Raw genomic sequence first — 14058 nt, forward strand, 5'->3', positions numbered from 1 at the left:
TGAGATACAGAAAACTTCATCACACCAACCAGAAGAGTCACATCGGACTCCGTAATGGACCCATTTGTTCGTGTTTTAGAGAAATGGTGTTTCTGTACAGTATAATATAAATGATAGCAACCACATCACTGCACCCTCCTGAAAACACGCACACACACAGGTTCCTTATAGCTTACACCTGAACCCAACTGAACGCTAAAGATGAAAATAATCATTTTATTTTTCTTTGATGTTCTGCTTTAAAGGAGCCCTAGCACACAGCTAACTTCCCTCTCCGATTTGAAGGTGTGGTGTGCGACGGAATGATATAGAGGCAGGATTAACCTTGAGCGGCATCGCGGGACAGGCCAGAATTCATCACACGCTCGTATCGATCGCTAACACCCCGATTTCTGAGGGCTGCAGAAAATGACATGGCCGTAATATTGATTGTAGCCGGGGGAAGAGGGGGGTTGCTCCATCTTTCATCCTGCACTCATTATGCACTGAAGAGTTATGTGCATTAATGACATTTATCATGATGATTTCAAATCTTCAGACACTGCACTGGAGTTGAAATATTGGAATATCGTGAGCTGTGCGTTTCCATTTTGGTGCAGTTTAAAAAAATATAAATTATTCGGGGAAAAATTGGGGATAAGCAACAAACTTGCTTTTGCTTTATACTTTCACAACTGATAGAAGATTTAGATTAATAAAAAAAGTAAGATAATTAATTCTGTTAAATGACGTCTATAAGTACGTTATAAAAATATTACTAACTAACCCTTGGCTATGTATTGTTTACCTCATTTGTAAGTTGCTTTGAACAAAAGCGTCTACTAAATAACTAAATGTAGTTCATTAATAATAAAAGGTTATAGCCACCAGAATTTAAATGAAAATTTATATTTTAAAATAATTTTAATATGACGACAGCAATATATTAATAAATCTTTAAAAAAAATACATGTCCATGTCTGGTCATCTCTGTATTTGTTATGGAGATAAAAAAATTATTTATTCTAAATTTAGGTTTAGGTGTTTTTTCATTATGATACAAGTGTATATTATCATGATTTTTGTTATTCCATATGGCGTTTGAGAATGTTTGGATTTAGAAGCGGTGCATGAGGTCAAACTTAACAAACAGATAACCCATCAGGCTTGTTGAATCCAGATCAACCATCCAATGCTAATCTCAATTACCCAAACTAAACTAAACCATGACATTGTTTGGAATTAATCTCCCATCAGCCCACTGGTCGGGTAAATGCTAGTCAGGTGTTCACTTAATTATTGTGGGCAACCAAAAGACCTGAATGGTTCCTGAGAGAAAATACCATCCAACCATCCAACCAAGCAATGCAAACTACATCAACGGATCATTAACAACACGCTGATCGTTTACCTGATTGGGTAATCGGCAGCACTGAGGTTGATGAAAAAATCCCAGGGCCAATCCCGCATGGCCAACAGGTCTTTCATGCTCTGCAGGTACATGGTGAGAAGGCTGGCACCGCCCCATATCGTAGACATGCGCCATGAAGTGACCCGGACGTTTGGGTACTGGTCAGCCAGAGCCACCATCTGCCTATGCAGGTAGTTAGATCTCTACAGGATGAAAAACAAAGGATCTGGTTAATTTGGTAGCCGAGTACCTTATCAGGATCAGGGGTCAAACGTGACCAGCGTTATTATGAGATAGACAAAGTTTGATCCACTAAAGGCACCTTGGTGAGAGACAGATAAAATGCAGTAGATGAAGGCTTTTCAATCAGGTCGTTTCATGCAGTAATGCAACATGGGGGCAGTTTTCCGGCCAGTGTATAGATTAATCCAGGACTAGGCCTTAGTTATATTAGGGGTATAGTTTTCCAAACAAAATGATACTGGTATGCAAATTGAGACAATTACATTGATATATGTAAGGTATGTCGGGCAAGATGTTTTTAAATTAAATAATCTTAAACATGCATTTTAGTCTGGGACTAGGATAAGCCTTGTCTGGGAAACTGCCCTAGAGAGTTAAATGTAAGGTGCACACAGTGCCTGTAAAGGCTTTTGTATGCCAGTGAGAAGCACTATGGGTTTCAAAAAAGCATACTTCAGCCAAAAATGAAAATGCTCTCATTATTTACACACTCGTTTCTGGGTCAACTAGCCCTATAATTCCCCTCGTGTTTTGTGTTACCCTACCTCACCTTTAATTCTTTTACTTTATGGAGTCATAAAACTTGTCTCCACGATGATGGACAGATTGAAAAGCGTCTCTTGCTCTTTTGAAATTACAAGACAGCATACTCACCCCCACTCATCCCATAAATTCAAGTGCCTCATTAAGTGTATTTTTGAATGTGTGTAATTAAGGAACGGGGGGTTGCAATGTTGTGTGTGTGTATGTGTGAACAAACAGCCTTTCATGTTCACACTCTATCTCTCGCCAAGCTGTGAGAATAAACGGCGTGAAAGACGCTGAAGTATAGCTCTGTAATAATCCTCCATTGGGCTTTTGAAACGGCTTATTGAATGAGTTTAGTGGTTTGGAGCCCACTGTTTACCCAGCATCCTCCTCTCTTCCCTCATCGTTTCCCATGCCCCAGTCTGCCATCCATCACTCCCCACAATTCCTAATCTACTGTCCGTCAGTTTCCACAAGCCTTTATGTGAGTTTAGGGATATCGCTTAAAAAATTCTTACAAAGGTGAGAATATAACGGAGTTAAAAAAAATATATGCTTGCTTGAGGTACTGCAAATCCATTTGCATTCATGCACACCAACTACGATGAATACTCATTCATTGAATCAATTCCCAGATGCCACTGTATTGAATGGAAAAATAAGTAACAGAACATAAAGAAGAATATTAGATTAAGACTTAAAGACGTACCTGGTCCACATGGATGTAATAGAAATGGGACGTGTTGTATATGGCCTTGAAAAGCCGCTGAACTTGGCGAGAAGATCGTCCATGGACGACTAACATGAAGGCTATCCGCACCGGAACCGCAGGAATGGTTTCCATAGAGTCCTCCTCCCATTGCACATTCATATTCACCTTGCCTGCGCACATAAACCAGACACATTAGCCAAAATGGACTTGTGCCTAAATTAGCCATGTCTAGACATAAAACATATTTAGGCCATGGGGTCAGTTACACTCTCTAAGTACTTCACTCGGTACTGACCCCTTCTCTTCAAAAAATTAGCAGAGTGCATTACAAGTGCTTCAGCTTCAGAACCTTGCATTGGTTCCCATAGTTGCTCCTGGAGGAAGAATGCATGTTATGCAATTTGTCCATGAAGTTATCTGCTTAAAGGAATGGTTTACCCAAATATAAAAATTCTCTTATAATTTACCCACCCTCATATGCCACTGTGACTTTGTTTCTATAGAACAAAAACAAATAATTTGATATGGGGCTCAACACGGTGAAGCTCCAAAAAGCACATCCATCCATTATTAAATTAATCCAAATGACTCCAGTGGGTTAATGAAGTTTGTCTTCTGATAGCAAATAATATTTTGAACTTACTTGGCGATCGATAGGTCATGTATTACTGTAAACCTTCAGATGAGCGCACAAATACATTAGCATTTTGCTAAAAATGAACCTAATTGGTCATTGGCATACGACTAGTCGAGACCATAGACTGTAAAATATATGGACATAGTGTCCGTGACGTCACCCATAGGTTTGTGAAGAGCTTTTGTGAAGCGAATAGTTGGCAGAGCCTACCAGTGCCATCTTGTCTGTGCATCACTCGCGGATAACCGTAAATGTGTAAAGAGGTGGGATGTGGGTGAAGCGGAGGTGGCTGGCTGCTTAAACCACACCCGCCTAGATTGACGGTAGTGATAGCAGTGGCCGTTAATTATGCAGAATTAATATAATTTAAACGAATGAGTTTATAAACATATTATTTTCTGCTGTAAAGTTGGGCATTTTAAAATGGGGCTCAATTGGGAATTGACTCCCTTTTGGAGCCAGCCTCTAGCAGCCCATTGATATATTGCAGTTTAAGTCACTTCCGTATTTGCTTCATCAGAGAGATCAGAAGGTTGCCCCTCGGTTGAGACACAATAAAGAACCTATAAGATTTAATGTCAACTTATTCATTGGTTCAACAGAAGAAACAAAGTCGTATATATGGGATGGCATGAGGGTAAGTAAACTATGAGAGTATTTTTAAAATATTTGGCTGAACTATAACTTTGATATGGTTATCTTTACCAAGTGGCATATCAATTTGCAACAAAACAAATACAGGCTTGTAACCCACCAGTTAAAAATTACTACATTACAAGGCAAACAATAAACACAAACTATGTCTTCACTAGTCTGAGATGAAACAGAAACATTGTCTTGAATCGAGCTAAATGCATCTCTTTTCATTTGGTACACTGCAACATTTTAAAATATGATCACCTACCGCCTATAAGCGTTTCACTGATACAATCTCAACAATGGCTGATATAAGACACCATCCCAGTTTTTCTTCAGACATACATTCAGCACTCACAAATAGCTCAGAGGAGACCACAAGGGCTGAGCCACGGTCATTTGTGGCTTTCTAAAAATGCCCACAGAATAAATATGTGGCGGGCTGCCTCTCTCTCTCCATGTCATAGTATAGCCTGCCACTTCTAAAGAAGGGCACGCTGAATTACTCATTACAGGCTAGCAGGTTAATTTTAAAAGCTTGTATGAAATTACACTGAAGGCACTATGTTTTGGCTCAAGGCCATGCTGACTGAAGCCATGAGCCACGGTGGGGGTAATGACTATAATCTGAGAGCACAGTCTGTCTTTACCGTCCTGAAATGCACTGTTCTCCTAACATCTTATGGCGTTTTCCATTGCATAGTACCCCATGGGTTGGGTTAGCTTACTTTTGGGAGCTTTTCCACTGGGTGCAGTATGTACTACCCGATACTTTTTTTAGTACCACCTCGGTTTGGGTTCCAAGTGATCCGAGCTGATACCAAACTTCACGCGAAACACAGTTGATCACTGATTGGTCTGAGAGAATCGTCACTACCAGCGTCATCGCTTTAATGTAAAGATTAGCTTTAACCTTAGTGCTAGCTTGCGCTGTCTCGAGCAAACATGTTGTCATCTGTGCTCTGCTATAAGTTCCCAAACTCCCTTTTAGAGATGAAAAACATGCACAGGTTGAGAACCAGGAACAGCATACCAATTTTTTTTCCAGACTTGCAGTTTGTAACGGCAAATTCGCTACAACAACGCACTTGCGCATTATATGTGTATATGCAACTTAAATGAGGCTCAGCGGAGCGCGTTGACTGACGACACCACCAGTGTTTGTAAAGAAACTGTCATGTGATAAAGAGGTAGTGATAAACACAATGGGCAAACATCTTTGTGGTGGTCAATTTTTATTTTGTGGCGGACTGATAAATAAATGAATGTATGGGGATGTCAACGCTCTCACTTGTATGATGCAGCAGCAGGCAGCGCAAATATATCGACACGCCTATAATCCCTCCCACTGCAAAGTGTTGCTAAACTCGATGGAAAAGCTTACCAAGCCAAAGTGAGGTGAGCTGACCCGACCCAAATAAACTAAACCGTGGGGTACTATGCAATGGAAAAGCGCCAAAAGCTAATACTAAAACACTGTAGAACACTGATTGGTCTGAGAGAATCGCCACTACCAGCGTCATTGTTGCTAAACCTTCATCGTTAGCTTTAGCTTCATGCTTGCGTTGTCTCAAGCAAACCTGTTGTCATCTGTGCTTTGTTGCAAGTTCCCAAACTCCCTTTTAGCAGTGAAAATCATCCACAGGCTGAGAATCAAGAACACCTTACCGATGTTTTCCTTGCAAGTGCTCAATTTTGACTTTGTGGTGGACTGACAAATAAATGAATGTATGGGAAACACTGCATTCCAACGACGCTCGCTTCCACGCAGCGCGAACATAATGACACGCCTATAATCCCTCCCACTCTAAAGTGATCAAAAACTCAATGGAAAAGCTAACCAATCCAAATTGAAGTGAGCTGACATGACCTGACCCGACCTGTGGGGTACTATGCAATAGAAAAGCACCATTAGATGGAGCATGGACAAGGGCAGCTCATAGCCCTAATGTGACTCTGGTTGGGTGGAGGTAAAGTGAGGTGGGGGTCCTTTGATAAAAGCAATTACAGAACCGTACCCCTTTTGTGTCCCCTGTGTTTATGAGGTGGATTCATTCCATGATATATTCCCATGTTTCCCCAAGTTCTTAATGAAATATTGGCCCTGCTCTATTTATAAACCACTTACTCTTTCATGAATAGGCCTGCATATAATTTGCACCGATGAAGGGCCACAAAAAGCTCTGCAGATTTTCGTAGAATTTGAAAAGCCATAACATCCCCCGTCCATTGCACGTTTGTTTATTTAACTTGCCATGCATTCATATGGCTGGTGATATGAATACTGTACAAGAGAGAGCCTATTGTAGAAGAAGGACAGGCCAGTGACAAGAAAAGACATGGGGGAAACTGTATCAATTAATATGGCGGCTGTTGGAATGCAAGCACCGCCTTTTAGTTAAAAGAGCCAATTAGGTTTACTCTAGAATGCACATTTTATAGCTCAACCTGAAAAATGCATTTTTAGTTTAATTTGTGAATAATTTGTGACGACATTGAAACTTCGCCATGTTGATGAAATGCAAGCATGACATACACTGATTGCACAAATCAGAGAGCGGTACAATACTTACCTTTACAGAAAACAGCCGGTGAGGTCGCCAAACTTGTCTACCCTTCTGTTTAACACATTTTACCGTATTTAAATACATGTCATAGGCTCCCTTTCTAAATCAACAGAGGAAATATAAAAAGTGCAGATTCCTTGTGGGCCCACTCATGTCCGACAGCCTGGGCCACATTTGAAACTCATTCATCCAAAAATGTTCATTAAAAACCTGCTGTTCGCTTCAAGAGCATGTTGCCGCCATGCTAATTGGCATCAGTGCGGCAAACCGCTCACATGTTTGCCATCAAAGTTGCCGCCTGTTACCATACTGTGCAATTACAGCTTATAAATACATACAAGCACCATCCATGTGGCATAGCTGGTCTACTGTATATGCTGAAAATAGAAGAGTCCTGCTCCATTGCACCCCCCACACCGTCCGCATATCCCAGACTCATGTCTCTGTGGTGATGTCCCTGTCATATCTGTCAAAACCCATTCTGGTTTCCGAAAGCTTCTCCGGGCGGAGACTCGGTGCCCTGAGCGGATCTGTCACTGTTCTATTTGAGCGCATCCATAGGCCTGATTTGTGTGCAGGCGACTGAGCACTGCATAATTGCGTGAATATGTTTTCTGTAGTCAGCTACGGGAGATTGAAGGAAAAAAGACACCGTACGGCAATTACATCCGTCTAACCGCGTGCGGAAATCTAGAATCTCATTTCCAGCCTGTCTGTGATTGTAATTACAAGCACTGTGAATGTCTGTCGCCAGACTCCTAATACGCTACTTCCATAAAGCTATAAAGGCAGGATGGCAATTAATTCGGGAAAACCATCATTATTCATCTTAAATTCCACTAAATTTCAACTAACATTTCCCTTCATGTCGACTATAATGGGTATACACGTGAAGCTTTGATTTATTGATGCCAGACTTATCATTCATCTGTTATGAACTTGGCTAAAGAAGTCACTAACATGTGACCCTGTCTGCGAAATTCAGACTGAAGTGTCATAATATCTCATAATTTGAGATTTGGAGTTTCAAGGTTTGATTTCAATCATTGATTTACTTTAATTTCAAATCTATCACATGATAATACTTAGTCAATATTAAAGATATCAAGGTTATATTTTTAACCCATTATGTAGGAAGATTCTGTGTAGACAACAGGAAATCCCAAAAGGACATATCCTGTCCAGTCGTCCTATCCCCATGAAGTTTTTGTCTCATCTCTATTATTATATCAATAGCAGTGACAGAAGTGACAAAAAAAAAAACATTACTAGCTTATGTCATGTAATATAAATTTTTTTGGAGTTATGACACATAAGGCTACCGTGATTACAAAATTAGTCATAGCATGATGAAAGATACCACCCACTCTTACTACAATCTGATTTAACAGCTTTGCTAAAGTTTTATGACACTTAGTTAACATCAAGCATGCAGTGTAAAGAGAGTCTACTCACCCTCTATGGGGCAATAACGGGTGACCTTCTCAGGCATGAGTTGCCGTTCTTTGTGGCGACAATAAACCTCAGCTATCTGTTGCCGGCACTCCTTGGTTTTGGCACGAGAAAGGGCGGAGATCGCCTCTTTGCCGCTGATCTCGCATTTGGGCGGCTGGTCGTACTTGATGTCCGCGGTGGGCGGGGCTGATTTCTTGGCCTGCTGCAGGTGGTGCCGGTGCTGCTGGGATTGTTGCGGGCTGAGGGTGGTTTTGGCTCTCCGATGCGAATCTGTTCGTGTCTGATTGTAGCTCCCCTTGTTTTGTGCATACTGAATAACCTCATTGGAGTTCTTATTTTGCTGGGCATGGGCTTTCTCGAGCAGGTTTTGTTTGTGCTTGCCGGGCACGTGTCTCTGCGTCTGGGAACGTGCCCCGAAATTGCTGTTGTCTATGTTTTCAAAGTCTTTAGGAACGGAATTCTCGTTGTTGCTGTCAACGCGGACTTTCTCCTTGGGTCGGTGCGAGTAATAGCCGTCCTGGAAGATGAAGACAAAACATCAGTGGCTGCTACCGAAACGATTTCAATGTCACACTTGTTCAGATAAGAAAACGTGTAAACAATAAAATGTTATTCGCTGTCTGCTGTTTTATGATCTAGTGAGGTCAAAAGACCAACACAGTTGTTATTATTGTAACACAGTAGCATAAACAACAGATACTGAATAGTTATGGATGAAATACATTTTTATGCTAATATTAATGCCTAATATTTGTGTGTGTGTAAATGTGTTGCTTTATTTTCTGTGTTACATGTTTTTTATTTCATTGTAGTACTTGAATTGTTGAGTACTTTACATTTTTTCAGTTCAATTAATTTAATAATAATATCATTTTATAGTAAATACATTTGTACATGTTGATCGGGAATTATTAAAACTTTAAGCCATGTTGCTAGATATCACATTTCTGAATGTTTACTTGAATACTTAAAATACAGAACATATTACAGTCTCAAAGAGTGCCAGAATATTTTTGTATTTCGCTCATGCTGATTGTGTAATCATCAAAATTGCGCACAATTCCCACATCAGATTTCAGGTCCTGTTGCTGGAGACCACCATTCAAAACACAACATATGCTTGCGACCAGCAATCCTGGTAATTTACTGTAAACAGGGCAGACCTCCCTAATCTAATTTGAGGCACACCAGTAGCCCTCTTACTGTTCCCATCTCATTCTGTCCACCAAGTATTATTATTATTAGGACACGTAAGAGAAAACTGAGAGCAAAAAAAACATTAATAGAAAGAAACAGACGCAGACAAACAGGAAAAAAATCACACCAAGGCAAATGAAAACAGGAAGTAAGTAGAGGCACTGATGCAATTCTCATTTCCTCACCATTACGGTGCAATTTGTCTGCAGCACATTTATCGTAGCTCACTTGTGAGCGGGGTGAGTGTATTATTTGTGAGGGAAAACTCCAGAAGACAAATCCCTCTCACGTCACCAGCACTTTACCCCTCTGAAGGCACGCGTTTAGAGCTGACTCCACTCCCGTCTGCTGCTCCTCCTCCAGGAGCTTTCAGGAGGAAATTACAGGGCCTGGGATTAATAGCCTGAGCAACCACAGGAGGTAAGTTAGGATGCCGGGGAGAAGACTATCGATCGCTTGCAAAAATCTGTCATTTCCCAAGGTGCTCTGGTAGTCCTGCTCTGCACCACTGAGCACCCAGGCAGACACAGACCTTCTCTCCTCCATCTCGACGGGGGAAGGCTCCCTCGTTCTTGCATCATCCATCACTGAAAGGGTGGGAGTCACTCGCTCGTTTATCAAGCGCACTTTTACCTGCCGCTTTATCCGCTTTTCATATGGGGAAGATCATCGGGGGCCACACACCCAACACATACAGTCAAGGCATTTAAAAATGTATGTTGTTGTTTAATTGTGCAATGCTTTTATGCTCAGTTTATTCAAGTATAATTTTAAATAGCCGTTCATGTTGTCCAAAATCACTTACAGTAAATAACTGAGGAGTTCAGATACAAAACCCATGTTTTCTTGTAAATGAGCATTTTTTTTGTCACCCTATATTCAGGTTCAGTAATTTCACTTAAATGGCAATGAAAAAGTTATGTCATCAGTAGAGGTCTTCTCAGGTACAAGAAAAGTACCCGAATCACTTTATACCCGAACCCGACATGCGGTTTTTTTTTTAAAGAAAGACCCAACCCGAGACAAACCCGAGAAAATGAGACCCGAGTCCGACCCGAACCAGTGGCAATTTTTTTTACCTGACTGGACCCGAATGTAAACAGCACAGATGTGTGTGCAGTCTGCAGCCCTGCACGCATCAGTCAGACAGAAAGAAACCCTGCCGGTCTCTCAACCAATTTGGCGAGCTGCTCCATTTATTTTACTTTGTTATCTGACGACGACACCAAGGTAACCGCTAAAATGTACATTTAAAATTGACTGACATGTCTGTCTCAATGAAAATTAACCTACTGCAAGCCACACAATGTTGCAAACGCTCTTGGCAAACAGAGGAGAGGTTTGAAAAGGACATTGACGCACACACGCGACAGAGTTTGAATGTCCGGATCTGTTCGGCAAAAACACATTAATTTTAAATTACCATAGACCCGATGCCGCTATTATTATACCTGACCCGTGTCTGAGGCACACGTGAACCTTTAAGACACGAATCCGATTGGGTCTCGGGTTGGCGCTCGGGTTATCGGATCTAAGTGGACCCGTGAAGACCTCTAATCATCAGTAACTGAAAAGCCTTATTTTTACAAATGTCCCTTTGTTCATTTCATTGGTATTTAAAATATGAAAAAAACTGAATCACACGGAGAGCTGATTCTGATTCCTCTTTTGTGCACGTAGAGGACTTTGCAGAAAATCAATGTGGCGTTTAGCAGATTCTGCCAAACTGGTATTTCTGAATTGCCTGAGGCAGGGATTAAGCAGATTTCAAGCAAAGGTATTTTATGAACATATGATAATCATCAGTATGATGATTTGGAAGATCATTCGGTTATTATCATCTTTTGTGATCATCATTTTGAAGAAAGTGGCGTTGAGTAGCATTGCATTCGAACTCCTCAATTATTCCTTAAAAATACTCTTTATTTATAATAATCTAAAAGTAAGTCTTTTAAACAATTAATTGACATATTGTCCTATATAATTACATTTTTAATGTAAACTAAAAGTTTTTGGTTCAGCTTACTCCATCACATGAGATTTTTTGAGGGTATTTACAAAATATGTTTTTCTTCCCTATTAAAAAACAGCTAGGCAGAGCATAACAGAATCCTTTAACAGGATACAGTGTCCCCAGATATGTTTTAAAAAGTTGGGCTATTTTAAACTCGACACAGCAAGGGATGCTGCACAATGGCAAAAAACATCCGTCTGTTTTGTGTGGCTGCAGAGGTCATGCTAACAGGGATGAATTTACAGACACAACTTCTCCAAGAGGGGTTTACTGTCCCATACAGCAAGGTCAGCATGGCAAATAAAGCACCACTGCTTAAAACACAGACAGACACCAACAATTATCCTAGGGAACACACAAACAATTAAAGTATGTATGGATTGAATGCACTGTAAGTTGTTTTGGATCAAAGCGTCTGCGCAAAATGCATACTGTAGATGTAAATGTAATGTCTTTCCTCGATCCTCATTCTAAACAAAAACCCTATTATCACCTGCTCCATACCTTTCAATCAGACAGACTTAATTTCACAGTGAGGAACAGTCTAACACTGGAATGCAGCTCCGCTCACATCAGAGACTGTTTGACAACTATAGTTATATGTAACTGTATACCTTAATGGTTCAAATGAATAAGCGTTTGGGTGGAGAATGCCCACATGAAACATAAAACCAAATAACACTCCCATAATCTGGCCTAATTTTCCTCTGACTACACAGTCTGGAAAATAATGCACAAGTACTGCACAGAAATAATAAAGTTTATCTGTATCTATTAACCCAGGGTTAGACTTTTAATTAAAGTAGTACGAGCAATAAAAATAGTGATGCTTGTTTAGCAGGTACACTTCAAACAGCTGACAAATGTGATCCTGGACTACAAAACCATATGTAGCCAAAAATACATAGAATAGGTTAAAATTATCGATTTTGTTTGCCATAAATCATTAGGATGTTAAGTAAAGATCATGTTCCATTAATATATTTTGTAAATTTCTTATGATAAATAATTTTAAAAATATTTTTACGATAAGTAATATGTGTTGCTAAGTACTTCATTTGGATAACTTTAAAAGGGATTTTGGATTTTTGCAGCTTCAAATTGCAAATTTCAAATAATCGTATCTCGGCTAAATATTGTCCAATCCTAACAAACCATACATACATAGCTCATTTACATGTATAAATCAGATGATGTAATGAGATCCAGGGTCACAAATATCCATAATCTGTAAATGGCATTTAGTAGTAGAAGCAGAAGATCAGGAATTGAGTATGTTGTATGAACCGTATCCTAACAGAAGCCTGTTGTACAAACAGCACTGGGGCAGAATGAAAACACTGCTAGTCAACTATTAGGGGAGTCATAAATACTTTAGTCCTTGATGTGTCATGGCTGCCGTTACAGACATCAGGGAATATAACCTGACTCAGCCTGGGGCTGAAAGCACTGAGCCCTGAAGGGTCACAAGGCTTGCAGATGAGGAATGGATGTGTGGGGTGATGCACGTGGATGGAGATATGAAAGCGTTCATGCATGTGTTCAGTGTGTTGATGAAGTGGAAACTATGGTGACTCAAGATGATAAGCCAGAAATTACAACATCTCTGACCAAAAGTGACACGTTACAGTTTGTCTCTCCAATTAACTACCACTACTACTACTACTACAATTATTGATCATTTTCAAAAAAAAAAAGGCAATTCATAAATGATATTTCATTAATGAACAATTACGACAAATGTTGGTTTTTTCCATCAATAAAATAATTATTAAAAATAAATATAAACTATTTAAGAGACATTTGTGACCCTGTCTGTGAAATAGATGCGAAGTCTAATTATTAATTCTAATAATTATGAATCCTAACAATAGACAATATGTAATTCTGAATTTAGAAGTTTTGATAGGATTGTTTTTACATTAATTTCAATCTTTGACATGATCTTATTATATGTCAATACTCTGTGTTATATTTTCACAGAATGTTCTTTACATTACTAAAATAATTGTATGTAAAAAACATCAAAACACAAACACAGACTGTGCTGATCTCTGAACTAAATGGCAATGACGTGGTTGGATAGTGCAGATTAAGGGGCGGTATTATCCCCTTCTGACATCACAAGGGGGGCCAAATTTCAATTACCTATTTTTTCACATGCCTGCAGAGAATGGTTTACCAAAACTAAGTTACTGGGTTGATCTTTTTCACATTTTCTAGGTTGATAGAAGCACTGGGGACTCAATTATAGCACTTAAACATAGAAAAAGTCAGATTATAAAGTAAAATACATTTTGATAATAGTAAAATAATTGAATAATTTAATAAAATAAAAACACATAAGAATTTAAGATTTTTTAGGTTTGTAAAATGTTTTTTTTTTAAATCTACATGTTATGATCCTGCCTAATTTTAGGTATAATGTTGAGTCCCAAACATCATAAATGAATGTTTATGCTAATTCTGATCGTAAGTAACACCCCATGTTTCCTTCTTGTAGCAAAAGGTCAGCAACGTTTGCATCAACCTATGCCCCAGGGTCGCAGGGGTCACCTCCTAAAGGCTGCCCTCTGCCTGACCTCTCTCTGGGTGTCTGAGCAGGGTCACTACTGGCTCACTCACAGAAAGCTCATACAGGATGGGGGGGGGGGGGGGGTTGGGGTGATGGTCACATGC

At 39.8% G+C, this 14058-nt stretch overlaps 1 protein-coding gene across 1 annotated transcript in view; it reads right to left on the minus strand.

The window, feature by feature from the left end:
* The window catches only part of xylt1 (xylosyltransferase I), a 109969-nt gene that overhangs the window by 30758 nt on the left and 65153 nt on the right, over positions 1–14058 (minus strand). Inside the window, exons 5-7 of the mRNA XM_065279371.2 lie at positions 8169–8685; positions 2871–3043; positions 1391–1593 (exon numbers count right to left, since the gene is read on the minus strand). Coding sequence (XP_065135443.1) covers positions 1391–1593; positions 2871–3043; positions 8169–8685 — 893 coding nt within the window. The remainder of the gene's footprint in view (positions 1–1390; positions 1594–2870; positions 3044–8168; positions 8686–14058) is intronic.

Source organism: Paramisgurnus dabryanus, chromosome 3, assembly GCF_030506205.2.
Source record: "Paramisgurnus dabryanus chromosome 3, PD_genome_1.1, whole genome shotgun sequence".
Classification (NCBI taxonomy): Eukaryota; Metazoa; Chordata; class Actinopteri; order Cypriniformes; family Cobitidae; genus Paramisgurnus; species Paramisgurnus dabryanus.